General features: G+C 41.9%; 1 protein-coding gene across 1 annotated transcript in view; it reads left to right on the top strand.

Annotated features, from left to right (window-relative positions):
- The window catches only part of LOC149458487 (cytosolic non-specific dipeptidase-like), a 39,032-nt gene extending 24,186 nt beyond the window's left edge, over positions 1-14,846 (top strand). Inside the window, exons 5-11 of the mRNA XM_089682378.1 lie at positions 1,773-1,973; positions 2,786-2,870; positions 4,594-4,754; positions 7,561-7,725; positions 10,988-11,129; positions 11,855-12,002; positions 14,650-14,846. Coding sequence (XP_089538504.1) covers positions 1,773-1,973; positions 2,786-2,870; positions 4,594-4,754; positions 7,561-7,725; positions 10,988-11,129; positions 11,855-12,002; positions 14,650-14,716 — 969 coding nt within the window. The 3' untranslated portion in view covers positions 14,717-14,846. The remainder of the gene's footprint in view (positions 1-1,772; positions 1,974-2,785; positions 2,871-4,593; positions 4,755-7,560; positions 7,726-10,987; positions 11,130-11,854; positions 12,003-14,649) is intronic.
- Positions 14,847-16,876: the final 2,030 nt, after the last annotated feature.

Here is a 16,876-nt window from a genome sequence, read left to right as displayed (position 1 = left end):
CAGTGTGATGGCATGGGCATGCATAGCTTCCATTGGCACTGGGTCATTGGTGTTTATTGATGATGTGACAGAAGACTGAAGCAACTGAATGAATTCTGCAGTGTTTAAAGATGTATATGGTCAGCCTAGATTCAGCCAAATGCAGCAAAGTTGATTGGATGGCACTTCACAGTGCAGATGGAGCTTTTGAAGGCAAAGAAGTGAAATATTTTGCAATGGCCGAGTCAATCACCTGATCTCAACCCAATTGAGCATGCATTTCACTTTGCTGAAGGCGAAACTAAAAGCAGAAAGACGCACAAACAAAGAGCAACTGAAGACCGCTGCAGTTAGAGCCTGGCAAAGCATCAGAAAGGAGGACACTCAGTCTTTGGTAATGTCAATGGGTTCCAGACTTCAGGCAGTCATTGCCAGTAAAGGATTCTCAACAAAATATTAAAAATGAATGATTTATGATTCTATTCATTTGTTCAATTACTTTTGGTCCCTTGAAAAAGGGGGGGGGGGTGTGGCTACTCCTTAAGAGCTGTAATTTTTAAACCCTTCCTAATTTGGATGTACCGTTTTTTTTCGCTCCATAAGACGCACCTGACCATAAGATGCGCCTAGGTTTTAGAGAAGAAACACAAGAAAAAAATATTCTGAACCAATGGACTGCGGACACAGTACAGGGGATGACCAGAGACTGCAGACACAGTACAGGGGATGACCAGAGACTGCGGACCTTTGGGGAGGGAGGGGGAACGGGTACCTGAATTTGACAGGTACCCGCTCTCACTTCCGCGGAGTTGTCCTTCCTTCTTCCCGCGGCAGCTTCTGTGACAACCGGGTGCCCACTGCGCATGCGTGAGAAGCGCACTGGGCACCCGGCTGTCACAGAAGCTGCCGCGGGAAGACTGGAGCGAGGAATAGGTAAGGTCCTGCAGGAAAGAAGAGCTGAGCGACCGGCCCGATAATCTGACATGGTGGCGGCAGAAATACCGGACCGGCCGCTTTTACATTCGCTCCATAAGACGCACTGACCTTTTCCCCCCTTTTTTGGGGGGGAAAAGTGCGTCTTATGGAGCACAAAATACGGTACATACCCTCAAATTAAACCTGAGTGTGCACTTTTCAGCCCATATCAATTATATAACTATAGCTTGAATATGTTCTAGTAAATACCGGGAAAAAAACTAAAATTGTGTGTAATAAAAGGACGTCGGGCCACCCTCATGAAGTCTGTTTCTGATTTGTTTGGTCAGGTACATTCACGCCAGTGGCCTGCTGGAGGTCATTTTGCTCTGACAGTGCTCACCCTGTTCCTCCTTCCACAAAGGAGCAGATACCGGTCCTGCTGATGGGTTAAGGACCTTCTATGGCTCTGTCCAGCTCTCCTCTGGCAATGGCACATATTAATGTGCCATCCAGGAGGAGTTGGACTGCCTGTGCAACCTCTGTAGGGTCCAGGTATTGCCTCATGCTACCAGTAGTGACACTGACCCTAGCCAAGTGCAAAACTAGTGAAAAAGTCAGAAAAGATATATTAGTAGGGGAAAAAATGTCATTGACCTCCACCTGTAAAACCATTCCTGTTTTGGGGGTCATCTCATTGCCCATTTAGTGCACCTGATAATTTCATTAACACCAAAGCAGCTGAAATTGATTAACAACCCCCTCTGCTACTTAACTGACCAGATCAGTATCTCAGGAGTTTAACTTGATGCTATACTCTGATTTAAAAAGTGTTCCTTCTGTATCTTACTAATTGTTGCTTTGTGTTTTATTCTAAGGAGCTTCCAGTGAACCTGAAATTCTGCTTTGAGGGAATGGAAGAGTCTGGATCTGAAGGCCTAGACGATTTGATTATTTCCAAAAAAGACACTTTTTTCAAAGATGTGGACTATGTTTGCATTTCTGACAACTACTGGCTTGGCAAAAACAAGCCATGCATTACGTATGGACTGCGTGGTATTTGCTACTTTTTTATTGAGGTAAAATAATTGTGCTAGACAACAGAACCTTCTGTCACTGTTAATCACAATCTTAATGTACCCGCTCACTTTGAAATTCTGAAGAAAAAATAAACTTTTCACCTGAAAAATTCTAGATAAATACAAATTGACATAACTTTAAGCATCCTGAAGCCAGATCTGATTTGTTTATATAGAACTGTTGCTTATGGCAATCTTTTCCAGCTGCCATTTTTCAGATTTGAATTACACCTACCTGTGCTAGAAAATTCTCTTAAATAGTGCAACTAATTATGTTTAGGAAGTGTCGGGAGGTTCATATACGGGGATGTGATGTATATGACTGCTTTTAGACTGTAGCAGAGAGACTTGGCAATGAAAGACTACCAACAAGAGAATATTTTTCTGCTATAAGCCTTCAGTCCCTGTAAACAGTAATATGTATTTCTGGCATTCATAGTAAAATTTTGTAAGTTACAAAAAGATAGAAATATAAACCATCATAGCATATGTGGGGCAAATAATTTTTCTTTGCCAAATCATTTGTTAAACAATACCATTATCAGTGTAATAGGTTAGCGGTCTGACTGCTGGCTGATCATATCCACTTGCTGAATAAAAACTAATGATGTGTAGCGTGAAGGGAAGTAATGATTTCTCACGAAAATGCAGAATGATTGGAGAGAGTTCTATGCTCTGGCCTAAGTTATCTATAGGCCCATTCTAGATACATGTCTGCAGGGAATCCTGGACAATAAGTCGGCTGTGTGGGTAATTTTTCTTCTCCTGCTGGGTGATAAGTGAGTCAACTGTACATTTTATTCTCTTTGTAGGTTGAATGTAGCAACAAGGATCTTCACTCGGGGGTCTATGGAGGCTCTGTGCATGAGGCAATGACTGACCTAATTTTTCTAATGGGTAAGACTCAGACCACGCTACCACAGATCATCCTTATAAGTATTAACCACCTCCTGCCAGTCATAAGGAAATGACAGGCAGGCGATGGCTCTTGTTCTGGGAGGATGTCATATGACGTCCTCCCACTAACTGCGCATGTGCGCCCTGGCAGTCGCTGGTGTGCTGTGTCCCTGGGACACAGCAGATCACCATAAAGAGCTGATGACATAGGCTCTGGCATGTGATCGGCTGTGTCCAATCACAGCTGATTGCATGTAAACAGGAAATGTTGGTTATCAGCAGTCTTCTCCTCATGCTGACAGCGCGTGAGGGGAGATCTGGTAAGCTGCATTCCTCAGAGGGGACATGGGCACAGATGATCAGTGGAGCCCCATCAGTGCCACCTGTTAGTGCACATCAATGGTACGTATCAGAGCTGCCTTTCAGTGCCAGTCAGTGCCGCCTATCATTAAAAATGAGTGCTCCCTGTCAACGCCCACCATTGCCACCTATCGGTGCCCATCACTGCAGTCTCATTAGCTCACGTCGTGAAGGAGAAAAATTTATTACAAAATGTTATAATTTTGAAAAAAATTTCTATGTTTCTGTTATGTGTTTGTTGTGTTTTTGTTTTTTGTTTTTTTTTTCAGTTTGTTTAGCAAAAAAATAAAAAGCCCAGTGGTGATTAAATACCACCAAATAAAAGCTCTATATGTCTCAAAAGATCAAAATGTTGTTTTGGGTACAGTGTTGCAGGAACGTGCAATTTTCATTCAAAGTGCGACAGCGCTGAAAGCTGCAAATTGGTCTGGGCAGGAAGGGGGTAAAAGTGCCTGGTTAAAGTGGAGTTCCACCCAAAAGTGGAAGCTCTCTTTTCTGCCTCCTTACCCCTACCCCCCTCCTCCCCCGCCACATTTGGCACCTTTTTGGCAGGGAGTGGGTACCTAGTTTTGACAGGTACCCAATCCCACTTCCAGCTCAGTTTGCCGCAAGGCTTCTCTGTCTGTTTTCCCTTAGTCAAGATGGCGGTGTCTGCATTGAAGCATCAGCTTGGGGTGAGGACACTCTGGAACTCCGCTTTAATGTGCTAGTTAAAGGGATTTTTTACTTTTCAGCAAAGGGAAACCCCGTTTCATTAATAGTCGTATATCACTTAGTGGTGTTCACTTATTTAGTCCCTTTGCTCTCAGCTATTTTGCAGTTATTATAAAAAAAAAAGGGTTGTCTGAATAATTAATACAGCTTAGCCTATTCCAGTGTAGTGCAGCTGTTGTACCATAACAAAAAAGGTTGTGCAATTCTGGGAATTCCTGCAGCCTCATAGCTGCATTTTCAATGCTGTAAACCAACTGATTCTGGAGGTCAAGAGCATGAAATCGCTTGCTATTTTGGCATTGGGCTACACATTGGGGTTGGAGAAGATCCCTTTCTTGTGGTATTTTTTCAAATGCTCTTGTTTTATTGTTTAAATTGCACTACATTTTATCTATTTTATGTAGTGTAACTTGAAAATGTTTTCAAAGTGGAAGCTGCGATTTAGAAATCAAAACTGTAAATCTATAGTCAGTGAAAGCTAGCATGGAGTTGCTGTGCACACCATTAACAGTTCTCCTTTTCAATTGTAAATTGGTATCTGTTGTATGTGAGAATCAATTTCATCAGCTTCTTAGAATAGAAATGTGGACAATTTCTTCATGGTCATCGAATAAAAGTATTTGCTGTACATTTACTTTCTTTTCTATAGGAAGCTTAATGGACAAGAAAGGTAAAATCCTTATCCCTGGAATAAATGAAGCTGTAGCACCTCTAGCAATCGAGGAAAAAGAAATTTATGAAAAAATTGACTTTGATCTTGAAGACTTTGCAAAAGATATTGGTGCTAGTAAACTTCTACATGGCACAAAGGTAATGGATCACTGTGGAACAGAAGTTAGTGCTCAAATATCTTGGTAGATTTAGAATGGAAATAGTTTATTTAAAGGTAATCTTTAATTTCTTTATATGGTAGTTAATAACTTCTATGGGCAAACTTATTTGCCTATTAAATATAACATACTTTAACCATGCATACGTTAATTTTCCTCAAAAATAGAATACACCCTTTAAAATAGGGTATCATTTTAAACCAAAGGACCTGTTTCTGGTGTTTTTTGAATTTTAACACTTGGGGTGATATATTCAAGGCAATTATAAAAAAAAAAAAAAAAAAAAAAAAAAAACCCAAGCATATTATACTTGCCATTTTATACTTGTGCAGTGGTTTTACACAGAACAGCCTTGATTCTTCTTTTCTCAGGTCCCCCACAAGTGCTCCTGTCTCTCCCTCCTGTCGAGTGCCCCCAAAGCAAGCCGCATGCTATAGGGACGCCCTTGGAGGCTTGCTCCCTAGCCACTGCTCTGCATGTCCATTCATACAGACCTGCAGTGTGGCTCCCGCTGCTGTTTCAGCCAATGAGGAGGGAGAGTTTCATGGAGAACTGAGGCTCATATGCACATTGCTGGATTACGATAGGGCTCGGGTAATTATTGGTCAGGGCTGGGGGGGGGGGGGGGGGGGGGTCTGCTGCACATGGAAGGTTTTTTTAACCTTCATGCATAGAATGCATGAAGGTAAAAAACCTTGAGCCTTTACAACCTCTTTAACATCTCTCCAGCAGTGGTGGAGCCCCCACAAACAGCTATTGTCCAGTACAATACTATACATGCACCAAAACTGGAGAATGGAATTTGAAGCATAAAGGTTGGAATTGTTACCTATAGCAGCAATCAGAATTTTTGTTGTTCCATATGGAGAAACCTGAATAGCTATTCATTCTGTCGTCCGTTTTAATGAAATGGGCCTCCCTCCTACATTCTGCTGATTTTTCACAGGACCGTATAGAGAAAATGATAGAATATTCAGTAATGGCCATACACCAGCAGTCTTAGATGCATATCCCTTTTTTTGTTTTTTTTTTTTTGTTTTTTCAGTAGAGAATAAAAAAAAACTGCATTCATGAAGAGATCAAGGTGGGGTTTCCATTTTTTGTAATTTTTCATACTCTTGACCGCTTATATACCAACATTTTACAGGTGTGAAGTAATGAACACCATTTAAGCTAAAATCTTTTTTGATTCTCCCCTTCAGAACATACCTAAACAAACTAACACTCTATCTCAACTTACTTGCCTCAGAGCCAAGTCCTGTGCAATATTTACTTCTAAAGTAGGAATCCTCTTCTGTGTGTATTGAGACCTCAAAAACTTGTATGGGCCTATTACAAACATTGAAGCTGCACCTTGGGACAGCCCCATGCAAGTCTGAGGGCTCCGGTTACAAGTGTGGTTGACACCAAAGTTTACTTCTGCCAAGGGGCAGTAAACTATGCAGCAGGATTAGCCTATAGTAAGTGGCTGTGGTAAAGTGTTCAGGAGGGGTGGAGGATTTAAAGGATAAGTTCACCTTTTTGGACAAAAATAACTACCTTTTTTTTGCAGGTAAAAAAAATGTGCATTTTATTATTTTTGTCCAAAAATAAAGCATTACACCAGCAATCAGTAGATCGCTGATGCCATGCAGGTCTCCTGCAGACCTGTCAGAATATCGGCTTGCCATACGGGATGTACAAAGAAGATTTACTGACCGGAAGCTTCAATGAACTACCACGGTGCTCCACAGTGCCGTGGTAGTTAATTGAAAACTACAAGCCCACAGCCGCTAAGGCTGTCGGAAGATGTAGGCACGGCCATGTGGGTGGAGCCCCGCACAGCCACACTGTTTTAAAATCTGACCGATCTAGTACGGGGAAACCTCCCTGTTATATCTGTCGGAGGGGGGGAGTGCAGCATTCGTTGCTGCGGCTATGAGAACATGTTGCATGTTCCACCCTAAAAGGGTGGAACATGTTCCAAAGGTGAACTTATCCTTTTAAAGGATTTATAGCTTAAAGCCCAACTCCGGGCAAATAAGAGAAAAAAAAAATATTCCTTGCAGTGGGGCTGTGCCCACACTGTAAGAGTTATTTGCTTGCTCGTGTCTAAGGAAACAAAGTTTTAAGGGCTTGTTTTACATGTGCGGTGGCGTTTACCGTCGTTCTAAAAAGCAGTCGACAGTGGATTGTTTTTCAGAGATTTGACAGAAACAGCCCATTGCACTGTGTGTTGCTCATTCCACGTGGCTGTAGCATGCTTGCAATAACCTCTTCTCTTGTTGGTAAATGTTTAAATTTGTATTCACTTAAATGAGTCTTATTTGGTGGCAAGACTACTTGCCAAATGCAACAGGTTGTATCAATTTCACCGTACTGTAACCAATGCAGTGGGTTCTAACATGGCTACTGGCCGTGTAAACTTGCAGCTTGGTGGCTACGGAACAGAGCACCACTGCTCAACAGCCTGTTTTTTTACCGTCTCTTACCCAAGCATTTAAAAAATACCTAAAGTCATTTGTTTTGCTTTCTTTGGCCTCAACTGCAGGCTGTGTGGGGGTTTTGAATATGGAGGTTCATTTTTTTTTTTTTTTTTTTTTTTTCTTAATCTTACGAATTATGTAACTGTGTAACGTGAAGGTGCCATAAGTCTTGCCTAAGCTTTTCTTCTACAAAATAGTTGTTTTTTTCTATTTTTAATTAAGGAGCAATATAATTTCTAGTTGGTAAACTGCTTAACATACACAGGCATCAGATCTTAATTGTGAGTCTCTTGTTGCAACACAGTGTATCTCTGTTTTCAGGACAAGATATTGATGAACAGGTGGAGATTTCCATCTCTGTCTCTGCATGGCATCGAAGGAGCTTTCTCTGCAAGTGGAGCCAAAACAGTAATTCCAAGAAAAGTCATAGGAAAATTCTCTATACGACTTGTTCCAGACATGAACCCTGATGATGTGAAAAAACAGGTAGGATCGTTTTTTCCATGCCAGGTTTGAGTGAAACCTCAAGAGTGCGGGTGTATAGTGCCTTCTCTTTCCTTAGCCATACTTTGCAACAATAACCTTTGCCAGAACCATTATAACATCCCATACAAATACTGTTTTTCTGAAAGTCCGTATTTGCACAGAGCCTAGCACACCACTTCATGTGACAGGATTTAGGCCCAGCGATTGGACTCTCAAACAGCAAGCAAAGCAAAAGATGTGCATGCCCCGTTTCTGCAATGACTGGATTTTCTGTAGTGCTGAATAAGATCTTGTGAGGGAGCAAACTTCCTCATCTAGCACTGCACATTTGTTCACCAGGATTAGGAGTATGAAGAACCTTATGGTTTCCTAGGGAAATGCGTTTGAAAATTTAAAAAAATGATTCTACAGAACTGAATTTACTCTTTCCTAAATATTCCTCCCTCAAAGTGTATATGCAGTCAAAATCTTAAAAATGAAACTTATTTGGCACAGTTCTCCAGGCACGCATATTTGCACCTGTTATGTTTCTTTAAAGCGGTATTACACCCCAAACTAAAAATGTAAAGTAGTACAGCTTACCAGTCATTAGATGTGGCTGCATTAGTTTTCTCTTTTTTAGACTTTTTTTTTTTTTCTCTCTCTCGCTCTTTTCACCTTGTGATCTGGCCAGTGCCTACACCATGAATGAAGGAGCACAGAGACCCCTTTGGACAGCAGAATTGTCAATCGGAGAGGAGAGTTAGATGTACTAGCAGATTTAAATACACTAAACAAATTGAAGCCAAACACTTTTTTAATCAGTTACAGCGACATTGTTCCCCTCTGGCATCAAGGTCTTATATAAATTAATAATTGTAATCATTGTAAGCAACCCTGTTAGTTTTGAATGGTTTATCTCATCCCTCTTAACTGCCACATCTGCAGGACCGCTTGTTCTGGTAAAGCAAAAAAAAAAACAACCCTCATTTACGGGTCAGATCACCTGGTGAAAATAGGTGGTTTCATTAGTTTTCGTTTTAGGACTTTCTTCTATCTATGAATTGGTAAGCTGTAGTATGACTACTTAAGGACCAGCAATGTATCAGTATCATCCCTTTTTTTTTTTTTTTTTTTTTTTTTTTTTTTTTTTTTTTGTTTCCCCCAGCCGGCAGTCGGATTCCTTGTAAAAGCAATCTTTGCGGCCAGTTAGCTGCTGGATTGCTTGTATAATCACTGGGGGGATTGCGCACAGCATCCCCTGTCCCGCCCCCTTCCATGGCTCTTCCTGGCTCTCCTGTCCCACCTGGCAAGCTGAGTGGAACTGGTGGCTGACCATACATGATTGGAGACCGGAATGGCTCCAACCATCTCTATGGTCTAAGAAACCGAAAGCGCTGAGCATTTAATCACTTCTAGTTGCGCTGGTTGTAAACAAACAGTGGTTTTCAAACCATGTCGGATCATACCAATCTTGGTATGAACCAAAGCATTGAAAGGCAGAGGAGAGTTCTGAGGTCTAATCGAGAGAGCAGAGTTCACTGATAAGGAGGTATAAAACCCATCTAAGTGCCCCCTAACAATCCCTGTGCTGAGGGGCCACATCTATAAGCACACCCAGCATGGCTTGGCAATGTCCTCCGCTCTCTCCTCACAAGGTTTTACTGAGATCAGTAGAAGCAAATGGTTCCAGTTGCTGCCTCCTTTGTGCTGTACTGAGTGAAGTTTGAGGGGAAAATGTATTTACTGGGACTTTTTTTTTTTTTTTTTTTTTTTTTTTTGTTTTGTTTTTTTCAACTTCAAGCAGGGAATGCTTGGGTTATCTAGTTTATTCTGCTATCACCGATCTAAAACTACCCAATACTTCAGTTATATTAGCCCTCTGCTTTAAAATATATTTAATGTTTGGGGGGTTTTCTTGCAAAAACCTGTTTTTTTTTTTTTTTGTTTTTTTTTACATGTAAACAAAGTGTCAAACTCTTGGTCTTTATGTGGATAATAATGTTAGCTATTGGGTTTAGTACCGCTCTAAATTTGCTGCTAATGCTAAAAATGTCATGATGACCCTGATGTAAATTGTAGTTGGCTCCTAATTTCCTATAGTCTGCTGACAGTGGTGTCTCTGCTGCCCCAAAATTGCTGAAGGGTTGATGAAACAGCAGGCAGCTGATATTGGCGAGAGGTAAGTGCTGAGATTTTAAACTAGAAGGATTTATGGAGATGAAAAGGGGTTTTGATGACGCACCAGATCAAGGATCTCCAAACTTTCTAAGCAAAGGGCCAGTTTACAGTCTTTCAGAGTTTAGGGTGGCCCAATTGTGGCCAGTGAGAGTAGAACATTACCTTGCATCAGTGGTGAGTAAACAATACCACCTTTGGTATTAGGGGGAGGAATAGTGCCCCGTGTTTTGTCAGTGGAAGGAATAGGGCCCCGTCATTTTGCCAGTGGGAGGAATAGGGCCCCGTCATTTTGCCAGTGGGAGGAATAGGGCCCCGTCATTTTGGGTCAGTGGGAGGAATAGGGTCCCATCATTTTGGGTCAGTGGGAGGAATAGGGCCCCGTCATTTTGGATCAGTGGGAGGAATAGGGCCCCGTCATTTTGGGTCAGTGGGAGGAATAGGGCCCCGTCATTTTGGGTCAGTGGGAGGAATAGGGCCCCGTCATTTTGGGTCAGTGGGAGGAATAGGGCCCCGTCATTTTGGGTCAGTGGGAGGAATAGGGCCCCGTCATTTTGGGTCAGTGGGAGGAATAGGGCCCCGTCATTTTGGGTCAGTGGGAGGAATAGGGCCCCGTCATTTTGGGTCAGTGGGAGGAATTATCCTTTGTTTTGGTGTCCTTGGAAGCAAACAAAAAAGCCACATCCGGTCCCCAGGTTGCAGTTTGGGGACCACTGACATAGATCATTAGAGGAGAACTTGTTCTGATTTACACAGCTTTTGACAGGTGTAGCAACAGAAAAGCTGTGAGTCCATTACGGGAAGTTAGGAGCTCACTGCATTTCTGGCAGTATATTCAGGTATTTAAGTACTTTACTTCAGCTTGTAATTTTTTAGAAACAAACTGAAATTTTAAAGACAAAACCTAGGAATGTGCATGTACTGGGCAACTGTGCTGAATATTTAAAAAAATAAAAAAAAAAAAATACTGCAATAATTCAATTTTATTTTTCTCTCCTCAATAATATATTCTTTCCTTTTTCAAAAAAGATATCACTGTAGTATTAGTTTTGTACCGATCTTCTAACTATCTAACTAGGCTTAATGCTGCATACTTACATTAAAGGTTGAAGATTACTTAACCAAGCAATTTGAATCACTGGACAGCCCTAATAAGTTCAAAGTGGTTATGGGCCATGGAGGAAAGCCTTGGGTATCTGACTTTAACCACCCTCACTACCTTGCTGGAAGGAAAGCCATGAAAACAGGTATGAGAATGGAATGTTTGTCTGGATATATGTGGCTTTCCAAAGTAGACGTCTCTTGAGGAGAAACATATTTTACCGGGAAAACCCTTTGCATGCATTTTTCATGATGAAAAAAGGCTCTGGACAGCATCTGGCAATGGAATTAAAAAAAAATTTCCAAATGCAAACGCTTAAACACGGTTAGCTATGTTTACAAGCATTTGGTGTTTTGAAACGCTGATAAAATCTACTCCTGAACGCAAGTTTGGTGCGTTCAAAAAAAATGACTGTAAACTCACCTGCCTGTAAACGACATAGTATACATGGACACAGAGGAAAACCATTAGGGAGAGTTCAGGGGCTGCTGAAAAAACTGCAGAAAAGCTCCTAAACGTGAGTTTATCCGCTGCAGTGTACATGGAGCCTTAGCAGGTCTATATTTACGGGTTGTTTTGCCCTAAACAAATGTACAGTATGTGGTTATGTACATTCTTATACACTCCACTTTTAAGTGCCAAAATGATTACAGCCAGGGGGTTGCTACTAGTGACCCCAAAATGATCTTGCTCTAACCAACAGCTTGCAGAAGCAAATTAAATCTGTTTATTCAGTGAGCTGTAGAGAATCATGTGATACATCTATTTGCAGCATAATAAAGAATAAAAGGCTTGTTTGAATATAAACAATCATTCTGGTCTACAAATATCAATGGTCATATTTTTGTTTATCGAATTCTTCTCCTGCAGTGTTTAATGTTGAACCAGACTTAACCCGGGAGGGTGGAAGCATTCCTGTGACTCTCACCTTCCAAGAAGCTACTGGCAAAAATGTCATGCTGCTGCCTGTCGGCTCATCAGATGATGGGGCACATTCTCAGAATGAAAAACTGAACAGGTAACTGGAAATATATTTTAATATTGGAACTGAGATGCTCTGGTTTTATTTTCTGAACGACAATAGTTAGTTTGTAGCTAGTTGGTACTATAGTTATAAAGCACAGCTATCTAATATCTCATCTGTTGGGGCCTGCTGATGGGCTTAAATGGCAGTGGTAAATATAGTAACCCACCATAACCGATATGATTTCAATTTTATATTACGAGTATTAGCCACCGCCCGCCTTATAGTCCAATGACTGGCGCAAGGTGGTTCTCTCGTTCTGATAGGACGTCATATGACGTTGTCCTATTCTCACTGCGCATGCTCGGCTCAGGGAGCGCGCAGCAATCTGCGGTGCGCTGTGTCCCTCGGACACAGCGGATCACCGATCACAGAAAGAGCCGAAGATGTCGGCTCTGTCATGTGACCAGCTGTGTCCAACCACAGCTGGTCACATGACAACATGGATATGCCGGTTATCGGCATTTCCCTTCTCTCGAGCTGTCACGCTGACCGCTCGAGAGGAGGGGAGAGCCGGTAATCGGCTTTCCACAGAGGGGACATGTACACTGATCATCAGGACACTGATGATCCGTGTGCCCTGATGATCAGTGTAGTCCCAGCAGTGCCACCTGTCAAAGTCTGCCAGTGCCTATCAGTGCCACATCAATACCGCATACCAGTGCACATCAATGCCATATCAGTGCCCATCTGAGCTGCCTTTCAGTGCTTATCAGTGCCGCCTATCAGTGTGCATCACTGCCAGTCAGTGCTGCCTTTCAGTGCCCATCAGTGATGCCTGTCAATGCCCATCAGTGCTACCTACCAGTGCCACCTATCAGTGCCCATCACTGCAGCCTCATTAGCTCATATCAGTGAAGGAGAAAAATCACTTATTTACAAAATTTTATGACAAAAACTAAAACCGTTTTTTTTCCAAAAAAAAAATGTCAGTGGTTTTTGGTTTAAGAAAAAATAAAACTCCGAGGTGATTAAAAACCACCAAAAGAAAGCTCTATCTGTCACAAAAAAATGATAAAAATTTCATATGGGTACAGTGTTGCATGAACGCGCAATTGTCATTCAAAGTGCGACAGCGCTGAAAGATGGAAATTGGCCTGGGCAGAAAGGGGGTATAAGTGCCCTGTAGGCTAGTGGTTAAAAGAAGGAATGTAATTGGTTAATGATTTACTGCATTCCTCCACTAACAAATGACCTCGAAATGTAACATGCCCTCCACTCCCCACAGAATTTGACTGAGCGCAAAAGGTTCCTGCTGCTGCCTCTGTGTGCTGTGAGGAGAGAGCAGCTCTGCTGCAAAGGGGTACAGTGCTGGACTGAGAGGAGTTTGGGAGGAAATGTATCTACTGGGACTTTTTGCAGGGAATGCTTGAATGTTCTAGTTTATTCTGTTATCACTGATGTAAAACTGCCTGATGTTTCACTTGTATTAGCTCTTCATCAGGTATTCAATCAGTTCCATTCACACAATTATTCAGAGTAGGGTATGGAGGGGCAGGACTGGGAGCCAATCAGGTGTGCTTACAAATGTGTTGGCAAGAAATATACTGATAGGAGAAAGCAGAGAGATTATCTCTTCAATTTGCTGCTGTCCTTTTTAATTGTCCCTCTCAATGAGGAGAAGACACCTCATCTACCTGGCTGTATTGTGTGACGGGACTGGATTAACAGAAATGCAATTTTTTTTTTTTTTAGCAGGTAAAACCGCCTGGAGTTCAGCCTCAATATATATTTGAGATTGGCATTGCAGATGCATTTCACTGTGAAATCTGGGCTAGTTTTATGGACATAGGTTACTGCCCTTTGCACTGCCATTAACTAACTATTGTGTTTTCAATTTGATGTAGTCTAGGCAGTAAAAACTAATTTGGTTGTGAAGGGTTACTACTACACTTTGAACTTTGTTCTTCTTCTTTTTTTTTTTTTTTTTTTTTTTTAATATATTTTCAACATTTATGTAACCAGTTAATTTCTCTATTTGATAATCCGATTATTTTACATCAACTAGGAAACCTAAAAATCCTGCTATGCACTGGGGCTGCACCTGTATTGCAAAGATTAAATGTTTGTCTTGGGAATTTGGTAAAGCACTCTTACCTACCCAGGCCTCCGTTCCTGCAGGCTTCTCCATGTTGCTGGACCAGTCCCCATAGTGTCTTCTTTCCCTATGCTCCTGCGCAGAGGTGTCAAATTGGCGTCCCCTCCAGCTGTTGCAAAACTACAAGTCCCATCATGCCTCTGCCTTTGGCAGTCATGCTTGTAACTGTCAATCTTGCAATGCCTCATGGGACTTTGTAGTTTGGCAACAGCTGGAGGGCCGCCAGTTTGACACCTGTGCTCTAGCAGTCTAAGGCCCTCTGATGTCGACAAGACTGCTTCAGGAACCATAACCCTACACTGGACGTTAGAACATAGAGAAACCGTTGCAGCTTGGGGGAAATAGAGACTTGGGTAAGAAACTGTTTTTCCGTCCCATAGTCCTAAACAAGACGTTAACCCTTGTAGTGCAGGTTGAGCCCCACTAGAAATGAGGGTTTGCAGGTTTCCTGGAGTTGGACTTTAAGGATCTACATTTAGCATATACAGATGTTTTAATTTTTGTACAGTATTACAATTTTGTTACAAATCTTATCTTTTTCAGGTATAATTACATCCAGGGTGTCAAACTTCTGGGGGCTTACTTGTACGAGGTGTCTAAATTGGAATAGTCGCATAAACTCAGAAGTCATTATCTATGTCACTGCACAAGAGAAACTATCGACTATACTTTTTATATGGATCATAACTAGTTCAAACAATAAAAAAAGAAATACAAATAAAAAAAATTGAATAAGCATATCTGTGGGTCCCATCAGCTTTGTTCAGACTGTTTTTTGTGTAATTCTAGATGATTCTTTCACAGCCATACCTGAAGCTATTAGCAATAGCATTGGATTATCAAGTAACCGCTTCTAATACAGAGAATTCAAATGGCTATCTTATCTATTGTAGAGTAAACCTTTTTAACAGAAAAGCTAAGGGTAAAAGACAACCAGTGAAACAGGTTTACTAACTTTGATTTTATTTCAAGTACAAATACTTTTTTACTTTTTTTTTCATCATAAACGACAAGGTTTGAAAAGGCTTCCTATTTACCCCGTTGGTGTTAGTTGTTCATATAGTCCCCCTATACACAACCCATGCCCTGATGTTCACTGCATTGTTGCAGGACTAAAATCTGTCCCTCTTAAATATGATCATAGTAGAACATAATTTGTATTGGTTTGAAAGCTGCAGTACTAGATTTCATCAGCAGGTGGCACTATGCAAAATTCAGATGCCTCAGTTTCCTGCAGAGCTATAATTCAGATGTGATTGCCATTGCTGCTCTCTCCTGAACACGTTCATCCTTTTGGCTTTTTCTCTGAGAATAAGAATGCAGATCAAACATATTATGACTTCCTGTTGCATGTTTATTCTAGATCATTGATTCGGGCCACGGACAACCAGGCTATGTTTTTTCAAAAAGCTGACAGCCTCCATGTTTGTCAGTACAGGGAGTCTCTTAGGGAGGGTTGTGGGTTTTTTTTTTATCTTTTTCCCCAACTGTTAAACATGATATATAGTAACTACTATAACATACACTCACTGGCTACTTTATTAGTTTCACCTGTTCAATTGCCAGTAGATCAGCTGTTTTTTAAATACTCTGAACATGGCAACTGTGCCAGATGTGCTGGTCTAAGTCACTTAATGACAGTCAATACAATGCTGTGCCCTTAATAGGGATAAGGACGCATTTCGGGAGATGAACCCCCTTCCTCAGAGTCATTGTCTAGCCTGTAGAGGTCTGTGCATCGCTCCATGGATATGCCTCCCCAGACAATCACTGACCCACCACCAAAACGGTCATGCTGAATGATGTTACAGGCAGCATAACGTTCTCCACGGTTTCTCCAGACCCTTTCACATCTGTCACATGTGCTCAGGGTGAACCTGCTCTCATCTGTGAACAGCACAGGGCACCAGTGGCAGACCTGCCAATTCTGGTGTTCAATGGCAAATGCCAACCGAGCTCTATGGTGCCGAGCAGTGAGCACAGTGCCCACTAGAGGATGTCAGGCCCTCAGACCACCTTCATGAAGTCTGTTTCTGATTGGTCAGAGAAATTCACACCAGTGGCCTGCTGTAGGTAATTTTGTAGGGCTCTGGCAGTGCTCATCCTGTTCCTCCTTGCACAAAGGAGCAAATACCGGTCCTGCTGATGGGTTAAGGACCTTCTACGGCCCTGTCCAGCTCTCCTAAAGTAACTGCCTGTCTCCTGGAATCTCCTCCATGCTCTTGAGACTGTGCTGGGAGACACAGAAAACCTTCTGGCAATGGCACATATTGATGTGACATCCTGGAGGAGTTGGACTGCCTGTGCAACCTCTGTAGGATCCAGGTATCGCCACATACCAGTAGTGACACTGACCCTAGCCAAATGCAAAACTAGTGAAAAACAGTCAGAGAAGATGAGTAGGGAAAAATGTCAGTGGCCTCCACCTGTAAAACCGTTTGTATTTTGCGGGTTGTCTCATTGTTGCCCATCTAGTGCACCGGTTTTAAATCCGTTTCAGCTGCTTTGGTGTTAATGAAATTAACAACCCACTCTGCTACTTAACTGACCAGATAAATATCCCAGGGGTTTAACCACTTGCCAACTGCAGATAGCCAAATGGCGGCTTCACTGCAGCCGGCCAGTTCTGGGTGAGGAAAGTACTGCTGATAACCGGCAAATGTCAGAGGATGGATTGGCACCAATCATCAGGGCACTGATAACACTGTTCAACAAATTTTTATTTTTTGCCAGTTTTGGAAACAAAAGGATCCATTTCTTAATGAATTTC

This window comes from Staurois parvus, unplaced genomic scaffold (assembly GCF_062004578.1).
Source record: "Staurois parvus isolate SC_StPar_1 unplaced genomic scaffold, SC_StPar_1.0 ptg000287l, whole genome shotgun sequence".
NCBI lineage: Eukaryota > Metazoa > Chordata > Amphibia > Anura > Ranidae > Staurois > Staurois parvus.
Note: the sequence above shows the minus strand (reverse complement) of the source record. Positions and strands in the feature narration are given on the sequence as shown.